The sequence below is a fragment of the Haemorhous mexicanus genome, chromosome 14 (genome assembly GCF_027477595.1).
Source record: "Haemorhous mexicanus isolate bHaeMex1 chromosome 14, bHaeMex1.pri, whole genome shotgun sequence".
NCBI lineage: Eukaryota > Metazoa > Chordata > Aves > Passeriformes > Fringillidae > Haemorhous > Haemorhous mexicanus.
The window spans coordinates 1346281-1366904 of record NC_082354.1 but is presented as its reverse complement, the minus strand read 5'-3'; the positions used below and the strand labels follow the sequence as shown (position 1 = coordinate 1366904).

Below are 20624 nucleotides of genomic sequence, written 5' to 3'. Positions count from 1 at the left end.
AGGGTGAGAGCACAGTGACTGGTGGGGAGCAGGAAGCTCGGGGTGAAGCCTGGAAAGGTATTTTCAGTTCCCTCCTCCCCACCTTCCCCTTAGTAATGACACTACACAAGCAGCAGCAATGAGTATCTTCTCTCCAAATATTTACACAGCATAAATACCCACATAGGGAAGGGGAAACTTTGCTTTGGCTCCAGCTTGAGCACACAGAGGGTGGCCCCAGGTCCTACAGTGACCCTGATGGGGCGGGACTGGTGGTCAGATCACACACCTATCAGGGTAGACCTCTGCTTCAGTGTCTCCAGCCCCATAGGCTGGGGGAGAAGCAGTGGCTAAAGGGTTACTGGGGTCAGAGAGTTAAAGCAAGGCAAGCAGGGGGGGCTCCATTCATATGGGGCAAGAGCAGGGACTTGTTCCCCTACCCAACCCCTGTTTCCTGGGAGCAGCACCCACCCAGCACCTGGACTGCGCTGCTGCTCTGCTGTCAGCCTAGGGCAGGTTGCTGAGCTCCTTAATGGCCTGAAGGATCCTCTTCATATGGCCCACTTTGGTGATCCCCAGGTCCTGCAGGAAAGAGATGATGATGCATTTGCAGGGGGCAGCTCTTTGCCCTTGCTGGTACACAAGCCACAGGGTGGAGGATGAGACACAGCTCAGCTCCCCATGCTCTCCCTTGCTAGAGCATAGTGCTTGCTTGAAGCCCACTGTCCTCTTGAAAGCACATCCCCATGCCTGAATGCAGGTGAAGGTCAGGTGCTGCTGATACTGCTTTGGATAGGTGTATGGAGCCTTGCAAGCTGGAGGACCAAGGCCACCCTCCTCCCGTGCTTCCCTGCCCCTGTGCAGAAGCTGCACAAGCTCAACTCTGCGGACCCAGATGTAGGGCCAACCTGCCACCAGGAGGGATGGAGGACACCACGCTCCCCAGGGCTGGGGTACCCTCAGGAGGCACAAGGGTTTGTACCTTAAGGTCTCTCCTCTCCAGCAGAATCAACTCTGAGCCCTGGATGTCATGCCGGACAAAAATGTCTCTGTATTCCCCTAAACCAAGCGTTTCCAGCCAAGCTGCCACCTCCTCGGAGCCCCACTTGTCTGCTAGCAGGGAGGAAAACCACAGTGGTGGACTGCTGGGGCCTGTGGAGGCAGTGGGACGCAGCAGCGCAGGCAGCAGTGATGGCAGCCTGCGGTCAGCAGACAGCATACCCCCTTCCCACCCCTGAGTCCAGCAGGGCCAGAGGCCACAGCCTGCTCAGGCTGCAGTGGTCTCTCCTCTCATTGGCTTACTTATGGAGCAGTGAGCTGCTCCCCCTCAACCAGACCCCCAGCTGTGGACAAGGGCCTTACTCAAAGGCCTGAGCTGTACCAGTGCCCCCTTCTCCCCTTAGCCAAGGAATTATGGGGTTGGGGTGCTCTGCACGTCTGATATCAGAAAAAGCTTTAAGGGGCTCTTGGTGACAAGGGTGCCACCCCCAGGCAGCCAGGTTCCCCCTTCCTGAGGATTCTTCCCCAGCATTCCCAGGACAGGAGATTGAAGGATAGGTCAGAACAGGGGCGTCCTTTCTAGCATGGACTGCACCACCTGCCTCTCCCTGGCATACTGCTCACTTTACCTGGCAGCACACTGTTGGCCTTCTGCTTCTGCAGCTTGTCCTTCTCCTTCCTGGACTTGGGGATGTTGAGGCGAAGCTTAAAGCTGCCCTTGCTGGCACCTTCCTGTGAAAAGCCAGGCTTGGTGGGATGCTACAGCTCCCTGAGGCTGGGCTGTTCCAGACCCCAGTCCCTGTGTACCCACCTCCTCAGCAGGGTGGGCAATAGGGCCCAGCCAGTGGATGTCCAGCAGCCGCTGCAACTCCTGGCCCAGCACACTCAGGGGGCCCTGAAGCGCCTCCTCCTCCTGCGGTGAGTCCAGCTGTGGGGTACAGGGACCATACCCAACCCTGCTGCCACCCCCAGAGGTAGCAGCCTTGAGGGTCTTTGGGTACTCTCCAGTTCCTGACTCACCGCCTTCCCTTCCAGGAATGCCCTGGTCTCAGCCCACAGCTCTTTGATGCTCAGCACCATCTCCACAGCCACATTCCTGCTGAGAAACTGGGGCACAGGGGAGTAACCCCTTGAGCAGCAGGGCCCCATGGGTCCTGGGTAAAGGCTGCCTTACACTCCCAGTCCCCACTCACCTCTGAGGTGCCAGCAGCTTTGTGGGAGAGGGCTTCACTCAGTGCCAGGGAGCTGGCATTGACTGCATGTGCCAGCTCCTGCTCCATGGCTTTGTGAGCCTTGGCTGCCTCATGGATCCTGTGGGTGACAGGGGCTGGAGCTGCCAGGGCTCCCCTGGGCTGGGCACACATCTCTGCATGGCCACAGTAGAGTTCCCCCTTCCCTGTGCCCACTATGTTCCCCTTCCCACAGTCTGACCTGGCAATGAGGGTCTCAGCGATCTGTGAGACCTGCTGCAAGAGGCTGCTCTCCTCCTCAGTCAGGTACTCCATGGACTGCTGGGAGCTGAGCCGTGGCCGTGTGGCTGCACGGTAGCTCTCTCCTTTCTGCTTGTCCTCCCAAGACTTGAGGGTGCTTTCAAATGCCTGTGGGGGACAGACATGGCCCCTCTGAGATGGTCATACCTCCTCATGTCCCAGCATGGTCTTGCTGAGCACCTCAATCTCACCCGGTCCCTTGTCAGCATCTGGGCTCTGTTCTTGTGCTGGATTTTGATGATGCCAGGTGGCTGGATCCAGGCCTCTCCATCCACCTGCACAGGGACACCCTCGTCGCCCCGGATGGTGATCTTCACCACGCGGCACTGTAGGGCACACAGCCCAGGGGTGGCATCAATAGCTGCCAGGCTGAGCAGAGCCGCACTGCCTCAGGCTCCACTGCTGCCCCAAAAGCGTTCAGGCATTAGTTGTGGTCCTGCAGGATACCTCACCACTACCTGAGCAATGCGATGGTGCTGGAGGTTGATGACCCGTGACACGGCCATCTGGATGCTGCCAAAGACTGCCACCACCTCCAGCTTCTTGTCATCGAAGGATGGAGCCCCAAAGTTCTGCAGAGGATCACTACACATGAAGACTTCCATTTTCCCCCATGTGTACCAAAGGCAGGGACACCCTAGCCCTGGGGTATCTTAGGACTGGGGAAAGGACACCACGCCACCCAACTCATCTCATGGTACTGGCACTCACATTGTCCTCCTTGGTGCCTCCCCAGAAGTTGATGCCCCCAGCATAGCTGGGGATGTTGAGGACAGCAATGCCCTGCAGGCTGGGCAGTGAGATAGGCACCCCGTCACACTGCAAGAGAGGGCTAAGCCTGGGGGGCTGCTGTAATGCTGCCCCTCCCACCCCTTCCCTGTTCTCCCAGCCCTATACCTCAAGCTGTACCCGCTGCTCCAGGTTCTTATAAGTGCGCTGCAGGAGCTCCTTTGTGCCCAGCACCCCATACCACATCATGTTCTTGGTGCGGCTGCTGTGGGGCAAAGTGGAACAGATAAGGATCTGTGGGCTCCCCACTGCCTGTCACAGGCTCCACACCCTTCCTGGGGCACTGTGCTGAACAGTCCCGGACTGCTGGCCCCACTTTAGTTTCCTCAATTCTTGCTACCTCCCAGAAGAGCCAAAGGTGCAGCATGTTGCACCCAGATTTTGACCCTTCCATGCCAGCATGGCAATGTCCCTCTCTCCAGGTGCAGAGCAAGTAAATCCCACTGAGTCCTCACATCTTCACCCTTTCTGGGGTGTTTGCAGCCTGCCACCAAGGAGTGCTCATCCCAGCAATGGGTGCAGGTACAAAATCTGGTGCAGAAAGGATCTCCAACACAGTACGCCTGAGTCACCCCTATGGTCCTAGCAACTTGATGGCACTGGAAAACCAGGGGTACACGTTTTTTCCTGAGGGAAATCTAGGGGTTCCAGCCAACCTGCACTTCTTGGGGTGCTCATCGCGTTTGTTGTTGAACTCCAGGGAGATTTTTGCATCCAGGCCGATGCCAAAGTAGTTATTCATTACACATTTCTCCAAGAAGTGTCTGAAATCAGCAAAGAGAGAAAGCAGGTTGAGCAGCAGTTGCACATCGGTGACTCTGGGTTGGCACTAGAGGATGCAGCGTAACACCCACTGGAGCAGAGTGGTTGGCACTGGGAAGCCTGACCAAAACTAGCAGGGATGGCTGCTAATTTCCCTCAGTCACCATAGCAGGACACCCATGGCCCAGCCAGGACCTGCCTGCAGGTGGGAACACCAAGCTCGAAGCATCAGCCAGAGATCCCACACCATCCACAGGCAGGCTCCCTCAGCACAGGCACTGCTTGGCCAAGGAGGGCCTGGTAGCAGGGATGCCACACTGGTGGGCAGCAGCCTCCTCAAAGGGGCAGCATGGTACCAGCTCTGCTCCTGGGCAGCAAGAGTGGGCCAGGGACTCCAGGGCAGGCAGAACTTCTGACTCACAGGGTGCTGGGGTCTTCAGGGAACTGCAAGCTGCCAAAGGTGTCTGGCCGGTCCAGGATGATGGATGAAGACGCAGAGGTCACCGTCACCCGCTGGGAGGCTGGCCAGGGTGACAGGGAGGTAGCTGCCACATGGGTTCACCCTGAGTCCATCCCACAGCTCACCCCCATGCTCCCACAAAATGCCACATGCCCTGCTGGCATCTTACTGAGCTTCTCCTCCTCCTTCTTTAACTCCTCCGAGCTGTCCTTGCTGGGGCCCACACTGCCCTGGTAGGCTTGGGTCTGCTTGTTCTGCTCATCCACAGCTGTATACAAAGAGGGGCATGACAGGAAGTCTGTGCAGCCCTGTAGCCCCTCCTCGTGTCAGCCCTGTGGGCTCGTACCAGGAAGGGCCCAGGGCGGGGCCACCGCTGCGATCCCAAGGATCCCAGGGGAGAACAAAGGCATAGGTCCAGCACCAACCCAGTGTGGCTTCACAGCCCCTGCCAGGCTGCTGCATCATCAGGGAAGCTGCCAACTCCCACCATTCCCTCACCTTTCTCTGTCTGCTCAATGATTTGCCTCAGGGCTTTCTTCAGGCTGTTTGCCCGCAGCATGAGCTGCTCCTTGGATTTGAAGATGCGAGGCTGGGGGTTGATGCTGAAACTGCCAGCTTTCTCCTGGTCCTTGACTTCAGCATGGGTGGCCTGTGCCATTTCTTCAGGGGTCATGATGGCCTGAGCTTCCTCATTCAGCTCCCGCACCAACGAGTCCAGCTTTTCATTCAGCATGGCACACTGTGGGACACCTACCCCACTCAGCACCTGCCACAAGCTGCTGCCCCCCACCAGTCCTGGGTGCTTCCCTGGGCACTGAGTGCCTGGATACCCCCAAGCACCTGGACACCCCGTGCCTGGGCACCCCAAGCATGGCACACCCCAATACATGCTCAACAAGGGCATAGGCCTGAGGAGCAGCCCCTCCCCTGCTCAGGGGCTGTGCCACCAGCTTGACCCAACACTCCAGCTCCCCTGCAACACACCTTCCGTGCCATCAGCTCAGCCTCCTGCTTGTTCTCCGTTGCCCTCTTGTAAGCCTGTCCAACTTCAGTCACAAAGTCATTGACAGTGCCACAGAGGAACCTGCCAAGGGAAGTGGCTGGAGGTCAAGAGGGACACAGCATGGCCAGCGAGGCACAGATGCCAGCCAGGGTGCCTGCTGGGATAACACCTGCTGCTCCAGAGGGCCAGCACAGCCAGGATTATCTGCCAGGCACCAGCACAGCCAGCAGCTGCTGGAGGCCATTTGGGACAGCCTGGCCAAGGGGGGTGCAGTGGCCCTGAGGACAGGCCCCAGCCCAGCAAAGGGGCTCCTGGCACCCCCACCAACAGCCCCCTCCTTACTTTGCAGAGGAGATCACTACTGAGTGCTTGTCTGACTCCAGGATCTTGGCCAGGTGAAAGGCAACAGAGTCCGCGTAATGGGAGATCTGGACCTGCGGGACACAGGTGGAGACAGCTGGACACTTGCCACCTTGGCATGTGCCCTGCTCAGGGACAGAGCTTTGCTCAGCCAGCCTTGAACTGGGGATGATCAGCCCTTATTCAGCCCACTCCCCACCACTGAGGGTAGCATGCCCATGCTGCTGGGCAGAGGGGAGGCCAGTCACATCAGGAGGGAAACTGAGGGGCTGAACAGGAGCACACAGAAGAGTCCAAAGCAGCTGGCCAGTGGCAGGCTAGCTCTACATCACGTTCTGCCTGCTCCCAACTTCACATGCCAGGCTGAGACCTGCCAGGCTCATTTCATTGCATGCAGCCAACTCCAGCTCCCTCAGAGCCCCAATCCCCAGGGACCCCCAGAATAACCTCTTCCTGTGCCATCCCTCCCTGTGTATTCCTGAAATGGGTTGAACAGGAACTTGCCCTCCAGCTTCCCTCCCCATCTCAAGCCCCCAAATGCCAACAGTTCCCACCTGGATGTTGGAGTCCCCATTTTCCTCCTCCTTCAGGGCTGAGGGGGACTGCTTGGGGGCCTCATAGGTAAGCACACTCCACCTGCCAAACAGAGACCATGGCTGCTTGCCATCTCCTGGCCCCCTAGCACAGGGACAAGCAAGGAACTGGGACAGGCTTCCCAAGAGATGCCAGGGTAGAAGGGACAGAGAGGCATGTATTCCATGCCCTGCTCACCGGTCCAGCATCTTGGTGGTGGCCCTTTCCAGCTTCTCCAGGATCTGCAGCAGCTGAGTGTCATCGTCACATAGGCTGCCCCAACCCAGGACTCGTGCAAGGTCATTACCAGTCCCCAGCGGCAGGACACCCAGCTGACACTGCAGGAGAGAGACAGAGTGGGGGGGCTCAGAGCAGCCCCCAGGGGCACCTGTGACACCCCCAACTCTGCTGTATCCATTGCTTTGCAGCACCTGGGGCACACAGAGTGTGCCAGTGCTGGGGACGGTGCCAGTCTGCACTAGTAATGCCAAGCACACCCAACTCACCTGCTTGTGGAGGCCAAGGGCATCAATCTCAGAGAGCACCCAACCCACGCTGCCATCCCCACCACACACCAGGATTCTGAAGGTGGAGAACTTCTGGAAGAGGCGCAGCCTGGGTGGGAGGCAAGGAGAGAGGGACTAGGTGCTGTGCCAGGTGCCCACCAAGGCAATTCCAGGGTGCTCAGGCTGGTGCTTACCCCAGGTGTGGGCCCCCATTCATGAGGTCAAAGACTTGGGCTGGGTTGAGAAACTGCTTGAACTTGCGCAGAAACTTGACACCCTGGTTGTCCCCACTCTTGGAGTTGACAAAGGCCAGGAGAGGGCTGGAGCAGGTCGAGGGGCAGGTGGCTTTCCAGAAACCTGCAGAAAGCCCAAACACATGAGCCCCAGCACTCACTGCCCACACACGCTTCAGGAGAGCAGAGTTTGGGCACTCGGTCTGTGCCAAGCCCAACCTGTGGGGTGCTGAGGCAGGAGGGGCAGTAATGGGGATGTCCAGGGGATGGTGAGGGACAGAAGGAAGAGGAAGCACTGTGCTTTTAAAGAAATGAGATGGGGATGGAAATATGCCCAAGGCAAAGCAGGATTGACAGCTGGCCCAGAGCCCACACCTGCCTCAGGCACATCTTGGCCATCCCAGTTCCCTGGCTGGTACCTGCAGGCTTTTTCCCTTGGCAGACGAAGCAACGCTGCAGCAGGGACCATATCAGCCATCATGCCACTGGCACCAGCCCCACAGCTATAGCCCTTAGAGCCCTATGGGCTGCAACCAGGAGCACTAGCACCCCCACCACAGCAGGAGCATGGGAACAACATCCCCACAGTCCCCCCCTCCTTGCCTGGCCACTGCTGCATCTCCACTCCCAGCCCAGCTGAGCAGAGCAGAGCGGTAACACAAAGCACTGAGAGCTGCTGAGTCAGAGCGTGGGCTGAAGCGGAAAAGCTTGCTGCCAGCAGTACTCATATGCTGCAGCAGGACAGCATGGCAGGACAAGGGAAAACTGAGGCCTTGCTAGGCTGTTCCCAGTCGGGTGGGCAGCAGTCACAGGCACAGATGGCTGGGCTCCTGGAGAGGGACAGGGCAGAGATGCTGCCAGGGATCAGCCACCAGCAGCCGAGGCTCTGGAGCTGAGGAGCAGCCGCATGATGGTTACCCTGACAGCATCCCGATGAGTAACAAGGCAAATGAGGCAAATGAGCCACCGGCTGGGCTGAGTGGTGAAAAGCAGTAAAGAATGAAGAAATAAATATCCGGAGGAGAAGAACAGATTTTGCTCAGCAGAGGCCAGCTGGGCCCCTCAGGAGAAGGAGACAGCTGGGGGGGTCCCCCCACGCTCCACATGGCTTCTCCCTGCAGTGTCCCGTGCCAAGGCAAAGCTGTGCTCTGCACTACCAAAAAAACAGCTTGTCTTCAGACAGTGAGAAATAACCCAAGCAAGAGCTTTATCCTGCCTTGAGAGATGCTGAACCATTGAGGTGCAACAGAGGACAGACGACCTTAGGGGTATAGGGTTGGCACTGTTAATCCCAGCACAGAGGCACCATGTCCTGAGCTACTGCACGTGGTGACCTGGCAGGAGCAGCTAAAGCCACATGCGGGCAAGAAATGCCACCCCAAAGCCCACAGAATACCACCAAGCCCTGAAACAGAGTGTAAGGCAACAAGCAGCCTTCAACTAAGGGAGGGGCATTGACTCTGGAGCCTACTGAAGGTGGTGTTCCTGCTGCCACACAACACAGGCATAGTGCAACAAATCAAAGCCTCCAGAAGACCTCAGAGAGCTCAGAGCTCTATCCCAAACAGCCTGTCTCCTCACCAGACCAGCCCTGTGCCCTCCACAACTCACCATCAGAATCGATGCTGTTCAAGGCAGTTGGGGGGATGATGGACACTTTGTACTGGCCCAGGGGGCACCTCTTGCCAAGAAGCTCCTTGCAGGCACTGTGAACCTAGGAACACAGGAACACCTGTATAAGCAGAGCTGGGGGACGCAGCACCAAAGTCTCAGCATCAGCTTTCCCAGAGATGCACACAGGAGGGGCAGTGCTGTCTGTGCTGGGAGAGGGGTGGGGACAGGAATGGGTGTACCCTTACAATGGCCTTGCACCAGAGACACCGCCAGTCCTGCAGCCTCCGGACACTGCCACAGGTCCGGTCACAGACAGCACAGCGTGCACTGACGGGCAAATTCCCCTCCAGCCACTGATGGGGCATGGCCACCTGCAGAGAAGAGCAGCTACCAATAGCATCCGGCACGCTTGAGGGAAAGATCTTTGGCCACCTCTTTCCCGAAGCACCATGGAGGGGATGCCATGCAGCAGGGCAAGGTATGTCTGGGACCCCTCCCATGTCCTCTCATCCCTGCCCACCTGTCTGCTTGAAGCCATCAGCATGTGAGGCAGGGCAGACATATCCCCAGAAAATGTCTGGAGGTGGCCCCACTCGGACAGCAAAAAGGGATCCTGATACAGGGTTCCAGAGGAGGTGTCCCCAAGCTACGCCCCTGCAGAGCCAAGCCCAGAGGCCACACAGTGCAGGGGACAGCTATAGTTTCTTCCCGCTTCCTGATCCAGGCACAGCAAGGCTAGTTCTGATGGAGGATCTGTCCTGCCAGGATCCCTGACAGGGACTCCCGTGCTTACCCCATCCTCATCCTCGATGATTTCAATGCCAATGGAGGCCAGAGTCGTCCACTTGCAGTTGTTTGTGGCTCTGACGGCACAGCGCTTGTGTGCCTTGAACTTGCAGACTGCATGGGGTGGGGAGCAGTGAGGAGCAGGGAAGGTCCCCACGGCATGCATATCCCTGGTCCCAAACCCCTCTGCATCTGGGCAGTAGGCATCATACTGTACCACTCCTGCTCTGGCCCAGCTTTGAGAGGCTGCCCTGCCCTGATCCCAAGCCCTGCCCACCCCCCAGCAGGACCCCAGCACAGACCTTCACAGGAGAGGCCATGGGAGGTGACCCCTGGAAGAGCTTCGCGGCACACATTGCAGAAGGTGGGGCGGGCGTGGGAGCAGGCGTACCAGTTGTGCATGCCCGAGAAGTGCTCCATGTTGAACTGTGTGGCCTGGAGGCACAGCCCTGCCCCATCAGTGCCTGGCACCCTCAGCCAGCACTCCCTCCCTCCTGGCCCCCTGAGTCCGCCCAGCCCAACTCCTGTCCTCCTTGTGGGGCTATGCCAAGGCCAACAGCTCTTGTCTGGCAATCAAAGGCACACAGAGGGAAACACACTCCACATAGAAATACGGATCCATACAGCACCCTGCCCACATCACCTCATGGATCTCCCACTTCTGGACAGATTTCAGGGCCGTGATCCAGTCCTCCATCTCCTTCCGGTTCTCCGCACATAAAATGAGCTTCCTGAATGGTGTGATCACCTGCAACAGCCACCACCCCCACATTCTCTCGCAAGGCCACTGCCAGGCCAGCCAGAACCCAGCATGGACCCCAGCAATCTCTGCCACACCAGTGCCACCTCGAGCAGCAGGAGACCATGCTATGGAGTGTTCCATGGCTCTGGGGGGATGAGGGAGGTCTGTAATGCCTCCCCACACAGTTCTGAGGTGTCCACAGGGTGCAGTTGGTAGCCCCACACCTCTCTCACCGTGAAACTGTTGTTGATGTTCTTGGTGCTGGTCTCGGCCACACTGGCATCAGACAGGTCCACCTCATCAAAGATCAGGGACTGCAAGGGAGGAACCAGAGCCCCAGTCCACCAGGCAGGGATCTCTGTCTCCTCCTGGGCTGGGAGGCTCAGGTCCCCCCCAACTGCGCATGTTGGAAGCACCCTCCAGCCTACCTTGGCATCCTTAGCATAATAGAGTGTCCTGCCTCGCAGCTTGAAGTATCGTCTCTTCCACCTCTGGAAGGAGCTCGTCTGCTTCAGCAACAGCCCCTCCTTTACGCTCTTCTGCAGAGACCACAGTGTCTTGAGCTCCCGTAGTGCCCCAGGATCACCAAAGCCACCATTTTCCCCTGTGACACAAGTCCCCGGGTCCCCAGGAGCACAGCCTGGACATTCTGGGGCTCAGTCTCTGCTGCATGTAGCAGGGAAAATTATGTTCCCTGCCTACCATTGCCTGGGCACTGGGCATTGCCTGTGATCTGGAAGGATGCTGCTGGGCATGGCAGGGCTAGAAGATGCAAGTCCCCAGCAGTGCAGAGGCTCCACTGTTGATGCTTCCTCTCCATCCCAGGGTAGTGCCTGGAGATCCTCACCCTGCTGCAGCTCCCTAGAAGCCAAGGGCAGAACTGGAGCCAGCAAAGCTTTCTTTAAGAGGACACTAGTGCCCCAGAGATACCAACTGCATCTTCAAAGTGGCATTACCTGGGCACTACGGCCCCAGCTGGTTTGGAGAGCGGAGCCGGAGCAGAGTCGGAGTGCAGCCAGTTCTGCCTTGCCCCCACGGAGAGGACAACGTGTGGCTGAGGGTAGCCTGCAGCAGGCAGAGCATGCCCTGCAGCACAGCGCTTCATTGCAACCTGGCTGCCCGTCCTCTGCCCTCCCCGAAATACAGCACCTGCCAATATTTACCCTTCTCGCAGTGGTGTTTACAAGACTCAATTAATTAGTATTTGCAACATGACTATGAGCCTGAAAGAGGCGGCAGAGATGCTCTGGCACTGCCTCATCTTTGATTGTATCTTCTTTAAACACCACCGGCAGCTCTGTTCAGCTGCTTCTCTGCAATTAGCTGCCACAGTGGTTGTATCCAATCCAGGCACGTGATGACAAGCCACATTTAACGGCAAATTAGCACTGGGCATGAGGGCACGGGGAGGGAAGCACGGCCCCGGGGCTCTGCACTCCAGTGCCAACCCAGTGCTGCAAGAGGTGGCAGACAGGCACCCATCAGCCTGCAAACACACCAGCCTCACATCTCAGCCTTAATCTACTGCTGCACAGGTCTGAACCAGATGGCCAAAGCACCAGGAATAGCAGAAGCCTTCACAAAGATGCTAAAACCCCGCCTGGGGTGCTCCCTGAACATCAACTGTCCAAATGCATAACCTTCCTGAACCTCACTAGGGCACCCACCATATTGTTCCCTGCTCTCTTGAAGCTTGGAGTTTGAAGAGGGATGTTTTAAGCCTTTATCACTCCCCATGACTGGTGCAGAGTTTGGCTGCGGTTAATCAATCACCATGATGCCTCAGAATGTCGGTGCAGGTTCAAACAGGGAGCTCTGCACCGGTCACTGCGCAGCTGTGTGCCACCCACACCCCAAAAAAACCCAAGCCCCTCCACTCACCCCAACCACAGCTCTTCTTTCTGGAAAGCCCCAGGCAGCACTGCAGGGAGCCTCAGCAAAGCCAGAGCTGATCTCACCACAGCAACTGAGGCGGAACACCCAGAGCCACAGACAACCTGCCCTGCAATCAGCCAGAGGCCAGCTCCCCTGTAGGGCTCTGTCCCAGCACTCCACTGCTCCATCCCAAGGTCCCTCCCTGCTCTCTCCAGCCCAGGGGGCTCAGCACCAGCACTGGGGAGATCCCAGAGGCACTGGGCAGAAAGGGAAAGGCAAGAATGAAACCATACAGCATCTGCAGGCATACTACCACCTCCAGGTCAGATGCAGCTGAAGTGGCAGTGGCAGCAGAGCCTCAGGGGGGACACAGGTAAAAATGGCCCTGGGAGGATGGCCAGCCACGTGCTGTGCCAGGACTGGGCTGGTTTCCAGAGGCCATGATGCCACAGGCTGCCTGTGTGCTCGGCACAAGCAGGGGGCTTGAACCGCAGTCCATGGATTCTTCCAGGTCAGGCTACAACCCAAAATGCCAGCACTTCCCTCAGCCCTAAAGCAGAGCCCCATGATGCTGCTTTGTTCTGTTACCCCACTATCCCAGCTCTGCCACCCCTATTCCTGGAAAGAGCCCATTGTGCAGCCAGGTCTGACCACAGCTGGGGAAGGAGGGTTTTCCTGCTGGGATCAGCTTGGACAGCAAAGGCGTGCCTGGAGAAGAGCCAGGAAAGTTGTTACCCAGGAATGCCATAACATACGGCTCCTGAGCACCACACTATCTGCCCACACAGCGGGCCACCCTACACCACTCCTGAAGGGATATACTTGCCTCTGTGACCACACGATGCCTCACCCAGTAGGAGAAGGGAAAGAAGATAACTTGTCAACACACCGACCTGCATTGCACCAGCATCATTCCAGGCAGCCACCCTCCTGCTCCAAGTGCAGCAGCCCACTGGGCACAAGCCGGGGTCCAGTTGCATAAGAGCTCATCCCCCAACTGAGCCAGCAGGCACCAGGACAGCAGAGGAAAGGTGGTAGACCTCAAACAGCCCAGCCGCAGGGCTTCCTCCAGCTGCTAGGCACCCCACAGGCTGGAGTCAGCTGGAAACCTTATCAAGCTTTGTGACACAGCAGAGCTCTTCCGGGACTGGGCAGTCAGGGGGCTCGGTGCCTGACAGGTGCTATGGCCCCACAGGCTCAGCTGCTCCCAGAGGATGGAGCTTTCTGCCACTGCAGGACCAACCACAATATCCCTTCCCCGTGCTGGGTGGATGCTTAAAAGGAGATTTCAGCACAAGTCCTGACAAGCCATCACCTCGTGCCCACAAGACCATTGAAAGGCAACAGACAATTAACAGGAGGAGAGGAATGAGGAAAGGAGCCCCAGGAAAGGCAACCGCCCAACAACATATTATCCAGCAGCTGCTTTTTAGAAATTAAGTCATACTTCCCTATCTACAGCCACATCGGTCCCCAAGCATCATGCTAGCAAGCATCCCACATCAGCCCAACTTTTACTAGTTCACCCCTGCACAGCCCTCCCACTCTGCCCAGCAGGGGTGGGAAAGAGCTGATGGACAAGAACGACATTCACATAACAGAAAAAGTTAGCATGGAGAGGGCAGAGTGCTTGAGAAACCTCACAAACATCCAGTTAGTGACAGTGGGGCTATCTTCACACCCCAGGCACCAGCTTGGTGAGCCCTGATTAATGAGAGCAAGCCCAGCCTCCCTGGTCTCAGACAGTGTTTTCTTGTGCTGAGGTGCAATTTCCTAATTTTTCCATCTCTGTTCATTGGCAGACACCACTGAGAAGAGCCTGGTTCCCCCTTTGCTGCACCCTCCCTTTCAAAAGCTGGGGACCCCTTCGTTACAGTCTCTCCTCCAGGCTGAACAATCCCTACTCTCCCAGGCTCGCTCTGTAAGAGAGATGCTCCACTGTCCCACCAGTGTCAAGTCTAGAGGATGCACTGCCCAGGAGATATGATCCACCCTCCTGCTGCAGAAGAAAGGTTTCCATGCCTGGCCCCAGCCAGCTCTACCTTCTTTCTTCATCTTTTGGCCAGGATTTAGCACTCAGTGGGCAGCCTTCCCCATGGCCTGGCTCTACAGCACTGCCTCACCAGGCTCCCTACAGCTGCCCAACACCCCAGTATGCACAGGTACAAACCCCCCAATACACACAGGTACAGCATGCCTCATTCCTAGGGCACCCTGAACCTGCAGGATGCTCAATACCTGCAGCAAGGACAAGGGAACCAATAACCCCACTGACCCCCCTGAGCCCCATGGGAGGATTCTGGTGAGTCCCTCAGCCCCACCAAATAGCTCTGATGTATCTCAAGATCAGGAATTCGGGAACACAATTCCCCTTTCCAAATGGCAGACAAGCCATGGTTACCCCTGCCCACCATGGCCATACACATTGTGCCCATGCCACGGGCAACCCTGAATCCCTGGCATGCACCCCTCTGTGTTCCCCTCGATGCCTCTACCTCCCAGCTCTGGTGCAATCACCCCAGGACCTGTCACTCGCTGAACCAAACAGCACTGCTGGATCACTCTCTTCCTCCACTCTGGGAGGCAGCTGCTGGGAGAGCCTGTGCTGAGGCAGTGCTGGGGAATGAACGCCCCAGACACATGGGCAGGATGTGACCCACCACCCTCATCAACTCAAATGCGTTGGTGTGCCCCAGAACCAGCCCCTCTCTACCCTTCACCTTCTCTCCAAGCCCAGCCCTAAGGGGACCGGTGCTGGCAATCAGCATCACATCCCCCTCCCACTCTGCACTTGCACACCTAAAAGCTGGTACAGGCAATTGGCAGCCCCCAGATGCATTGAGGAGGATTGGGGGGGGGGATGGTAATTTCAGCAAGATTCCATCCATCCTGGAGCCTTTCAGTCCAGCAGGGACACCTGCATCTGGCAGTTGTTTTTGTCACTGAACACAATGACCTCTCCACCTCCACAGCAATGCTGGCACAAAGCACCCCACAGAGTGTCCACAGTTGCAGCCTGGAGGTGTGGAGTGGGGGGGATATGATTGGTGTGGAGGCTTGACAAAGGGATGTGGGGGCATGAGCATTCAGAGTGCAGAAGCACTGGGACTGGGGAGCAGCAATCAGAAGGATTCAACAGATCCCAAAATGATCCTCACCTATTCCTGTCCCAGGGGCTGGACAGCAGCCTGGAGTGGGAGAAGCTGCCTGCTTCCATCACCAGACACCAAGATCTCCCCAGTCAGTGTGGATGGGCTGGGGCTTCTGACCTTTTCCAGCCCCCCAACATGGCAGGCTCCTATAGATCCTCTCAAGCACCCCACTCACCACATAGGACCCAAAATAGGACAGTGAGCCCCGACCCCCCACCACCTGTTGTCTCAGGAGCTGCCACCCTGGCCCTGAACTCTCCCTTATAAACTGTGTTCTTTAGGTACCTGCCCCTGGGGTGCAGGCAATGATTCCCTCCCCCTACTCCAGCTCCACCTGGGTGCCAAGGATGTCAAGACAGGGGTGTCACTCAGGAAGGTGCCCGCCATGGCACACCCGCTGTGGCTGTGGCTGGAGGACAGGCAGCACATGTGCCATGTCAGGACTGTAAGCCTGACCTGGGTGGCAGCAGCAATGTCATCCAAAAATCCTCATCTCCGTAGGGAAGGAGGGAGTCCATCCAACAGGACGCCAGGCTGGCAAGTGTAGTCCTGCCCACCTGGATCAGGGCAAAAGCATCCTCGGGAAAAACACTGAACCCCAACACTGAAAACACCGAGGTGGCAGGGGAGGCATACACAGCTCACTCTCAGGCCCCTCCAGCTCCAGCCCTGCCAGCTCTCACTCTCTCCCCCAGCTCCATGGGCTGTTAACCCAGACATGTCATTTCCACCTGCCTATCCATCATGCCACCTGCCTTCCCTGGCACGCTGGACAGCATGACATCCTGTATGGCTAATTGCTGATGCCAAGCAGAATGTGGGCAGCAACCACAGCAGGCAGAGAGACAGTCTTTCCCCACGTGCAGCCTGTCAGCGGCGAGGCCAGAACCTGCTGGTGTTATGGGGGCTTTGGCGATTGGGCTGGGGCTCAGAGCATGCTCATGTTCCTGTACTGCTGCTGTAGGACACGGGCATAGCCCAGCCATCTGCCCCTTCCCCTCAAACTTCCTGACATTGATGGCTCCCTGTGATGTCCCTGTGGCCCACAGCATGGCAAATGCTACATGGCAAACTCTAGTGCCTACTGCTGCCCTTCCGGAAGGGTGCTGAGAGCTCATACACAGAACTAAGCATCCCCATGATCCTGCCCACTGGCCTGGCCTTCCCACCATGCCTCCTCCCCAACACCCTGCACCCAGCATAGCCCTCTTCACCCACCTGCCAGCCAACTTGGAGAGGGCAGAGTAGATGCCAGCCTGCTTCAAAGAAGGGAAAATTGAGGTATTTTCCTTGAGCAGCCAGAGGGACTCAGTAAGAGCCCCCTCAATGCTCCATGCCCCAGAAGTCTCTTCTGCCAAGTGGAAAAACCCCACAGTGCTAGGTTGGGAGCATGCAATTTCCATACCCTTAAGCAGGTCTCCTCTGCTCCACCTCATGCCAGTGCACCAGGCTTGGCGCAACAGCCAAGACAGAGCCAGCAGGAGGGGAGCCTGCCCCAGCCTCAAGCATCCCCACAGCAGCCACCAGACCCACACTGCCTCATTCCCCTTCCTTCGTGCCCTCAGCACCCAACACCAGAGTGCAGTGATAGCCCCCTTCTCCACAACTACATTCCTATGCTGTGTTTTCAGAGCTCTCCCCTCTCCCTGGAGCAGCACATCCACCAAATCCCCACCGAGGAGAAGCTGGCACTGGAAGCTGGCTGTAGGGGGATTTCTGGCTGCCCCCGTGTGCCACCCAACACTGCAGGCACTGCCTTGACTCATTCTGCCACCTCCTTCCCACAGTTGAAAGGTGGATGCAAAGGACCAGCATGTCAACTAGACCATCCTCCCAGCACTGTGTCTGCATCCTTCCTCCCCAAAATGTCCCCCACAAACCTCCTTCTATCCCCACATCCCACCTGGCCATTCGGCCCAGGTTATTTCTGCCTGCATTGCATTTCACTGTCCCGACCTGGGACCTCTAACCACACACTCCTGTTTGGCTAAAGGCACCACAGCCCATATTTTGTAGGTACTATCAAAATAGTTTTTTCTGAGCAAACTGTGATACACACACACACACACACACACACACACACACACACACACACACACACTCCAGCTGCTGTCATGCTAGTAGCTGGGAAGTATGAGTGTCATGTCTGACCTCAAAGGTGTTTCCATCTGTCCCGCAAACCACCACTGGGGACTAGAGCCGTGGCAATGAGGCCCGCAGGGGAGCTGGCACAGCCAAATTGATCTGGGGCACTAGGAAAGATGCAGGTTCGATTTTGCCACCCACCAAGCCCTACACACACAATGCCTGCAGCAGGGTGTGAGATCTGAGGAGCCTACAGAACTGTCATGACCCTAAATCTCAGCCCCAGAGCATCCACAGAGCATCCTAAAAAGAGTCCTCTTCTTCCAGGGACAGGTAAGGGGAACCCAGGGGATACAAATGCAGCATGAAGGAAATGTGGTAGGGGCTCTCTGGGTATGGGAGACATCCTGCTCCTGAATAGTGGGATAAAATCTGTTCTTCACAGCCCCATGGGACCAATGCTGACACTACCACTGTGGGATTTGCATGTTTCTATGTGCCCTCCCACAGGACACAGGGGGCCAGAACCCTCCCAGCTGTGGCTGGGTCAAGCCTGCCAGCAGCAAGAACCTGGTACTGATTTACACCCTGGTAAACTCCCACCTCATCCTCAGCAGTGACCCCACACCCAGCCAGCCCCTCACCGCCGGCATCCCCCACCCCTGACCTTGCTTCTCATCTGCCCTGAGGTGGAAACCTTCCGGATGAGCTTGTGAGAACTGTCCTCCTGCTCGCCCTCGCTGTCGGACGACTCCTCACCACCAGCCTCGGGTGAGATGGGTGCCAGCTTGTCTAAGTCCAGGGATGACACTGATTCCCGGGTCTTCCTCGAGAACAGGTCCCCAGGCACCAGCTTCTCGGCCATCTTCCAACCTGACTTGGCTCAGAGCTCTGCAGCGCCTGATGACAGCCCAGAGAGGACAAAGACACATAGGAATGGAGGAAAAGCCCTGAAGAGGCATGCATGGCCCCTCATCCTGTAAGGCTCTGCTAGCTGGGAGGTGCAGCCCTGGAAATCAAGGGAGATGGCGCATCTTTGCCCAGAAATGACACTCAGGGTGGCATCCTTGCAGGCAAAGTTTTCCTTCCTTACCTTTTTTTCAGTGTCCCAACTATTCCTCAGCCTACTTGGCATCCCAACGTTGACTTGGGCACAGGAGACTGTGGTTGCCCCATGCTTGGGCATTGGTACATTGGTGCATAGAGGGATGGAAGCCATTCCCGCAGTCTGTGCTAGTTCTCCTTGTTGCCCACCCCCGAGGTGCTGGGCTGCCCTGAGAGGCCGGGGACAGTGCAGGGATCTTCATGAAAAGCAGCAGCTGGACCTCGCCATCCGTCTGGCTCCGGCAGCTGGGAAGGGATAGATGAACCTCCCGCGCCCATGGGTCGCGAGCCCCGAGCAGGTGACTGCAGGTGGGCTGGGACAGATGGGGGAGCGCGGGGTTCCCGCATGCGGGGGAAGCCATGTCCCCACGGCATCCCTGCCGGCCCCGAGGGCTGAGGAGGGACTGGGGGGGCACCTACCTCGACAAGCGAGCCTGGACGGCAACAGGGCTGCCGTGGCCGGGCCGGGGGTAGCGGGGGGCACCCCACGGCGCCGTGCCGGGCCCCACGTACCTAAGGCTCCGCCGCGCCCTCCCCCTTCCCCGCGGCTGCCGGCAACCGCGGTGCCGTCTCTCGGCGCAGCAACAAGCGTTGCGGCGAGAGGAGAGGGAGGGAGTGAGGGCAGCGCTGCGGCCCGCGCCCCACCCCCGCCCCTGGGGGCACTGCCTCCTCCAGCCCCAGGGCTACCGGCTGCCGGATCCCCGCCGAGCATCCCGCAGCACGCCCAGGAGGGAGAAGGCGGAGCGCCCCCCGCCCCACACACACCTTGCACGACCCGAGCCGCCGCCGCCGCTGGTGCAAGGTCTCTCCTTCTCCGGCCCCGGCCCGCCGTCCGCAGGCCCCCCGGCCCCGCCAGGACGTGCCTCCACAAGCGGCCCCGGCCCTGCCCCTGCCGCAAGCCCCGGCCTGCTCGGCACGGCGGGCGCTGCTGCGCGGCGCGGGCGGCCCACGCACGGCCCCGAGCATGCGGGCACAGCGGGCACCCGCGCGCCCCCGCGCGCATCCGTGTGCGGCACCCGCGCGGGCACGGGAGAGCACGTGCACGCACGTGTGCGCTGCCCGCCCACGCAGGCACGGCGGGCACACCCGGTGTGGGTGTGCTCATGCACATAGGTGTGCACAGGCTCACACATGCACGGGCAGACACGGCTTCCACCGTGCACGAACGGATGCTCCCCTCGCATGGGTACATGTATGGGCACGGGAGAGCACATGCACCACTGCAGTGCACCTGTGTATGCACCACCCACGTGGACAGGGCCAGCACATGCATAGGCATCACAGCCGCAGATGTGTGGGTACCGTCCATGTAGGCATATGCACATGCAGTCATAGACCACACATGCCTGCACACCCCAGGCCAGGGAAAAGCACATGCACCCTGTGCCTGGACATAGATCCATGTGTGCATGGGTGAGCACGTGCACTGCCACCGTGCACATATTTGTGCATTCCCCACATGGACAAGGGCAGGCACATGGCTGACACAGGTGAGCATTCACACCGTGGCCACACACATTTTTGTGCACACACACACACCCCATGCACAGGTGAGCGCGTGCACCATTGCCGTGCAACCATTTGGGCATATGGCATTACTTGGAGGCATGGCCGAGCACACACACAGGTGCTGCCACACACTTAGTTGTACACACACTGCACACAAATGTGCTGGCAGCCCAGAGAGCCACCCATGTCCTGAGTGCATCTCCAGCACGGTGGGCAGCAGGATGAGGGAGGCAGCTTCTCCCCATCTGCTCTGCTGTCCTCTGGTGAGATGCCCAAGAGTGCTGGCTCCAGATCTGGGGTCTCCAGCACAATGAGGATGTGCTGCTGTTAGAGTGGGTAAAGAGAACACCACAGAGATGCTCTGAGGGCTGAAAACTATCAACTGTGAAAACAGGCTGGGAGATATGGGGTTGTTCAGCCTGCAGAAGACAAGGCTCCAGTAAGACCTTAAAGAAGCATTTCAATATATCAAAGGGGTTCCAAAAGGAGAGTTTTTCACAGGGCATGTAAAGACAGGACAAGGGGCATCAGTTTTAAAGTGACTTATGGTGTGTTTGGATTACACAGAAAGAGGAAATCCTTTTTCATGGGGGTGGTGAGGCA

At 58.0% G+C, this 20624-nt stretch overlaps 1 protein-coding gene across 5 annotated transcripts; it reads right to left on the bottom strand.

The window, feature by feature from the left end:
* Nucleotides 1-108: 108 nt before the first annotated feature.
* Nucleotides 109-19076, bottom strand: DGKK (diacylglycerol kinase kappa). Of its 5 annotated transcripts, none has more exons than XM_059859287.1 (30): nt 18502-19076; nt 18076-18308; nt 10725-10835; nt 10530-10610; nt 10198-10302; nt 9857-9989; nt 9562-9668; nt 9014-9139; nt 8766-8868; nt 7116-7278; nt 6922-7030; nt 6614-6753; nt 6397-6478; nt 5825-5916; nt 5464-5563; nt 4978-5218; nt 4649-4747; nt 4441-4564; nt 3914-4021; nt 3366-3459; nt 3180-3287; nt 2927-3040; nt 2660-2794; nt 2410-2576; nt 2172-2289; nt 1999-2085; nt 1790-1906; nt 1608-1710; nt 962-1092; nt 109-561 (listed from the first exon to the last, which is right to left on the bottom strand). In XM_059859287.1, the coding sequence occupies exons 2-30, from the start codon at nt 18271-18273 to the stop codon at nt 487-489; spliced, it is 3471 nt and encodes a 1156-aa protein (XP_059715270.1). In that variant the 5' UTR covers nt 18274-18308; nt 18502-19076; the 3' UTR covers nt 109-486. The 5 variants fall into 5 exon arrangements, with proteins under 5 accessions (XP_059715270.1, XP_059715268.1, XP_059715269.1 ...); XM_059859285.1 differs by having other exon boundaries at nt 3366-3462; nt 18502-19071; XM_059859286.1 differs by having other exon boundaries at nt 962-1089; nt 3366-3462; nt 18502-19070.
* Between the last annotated feature and the right edge of the window lie 1548 nt (nt 19077-20624).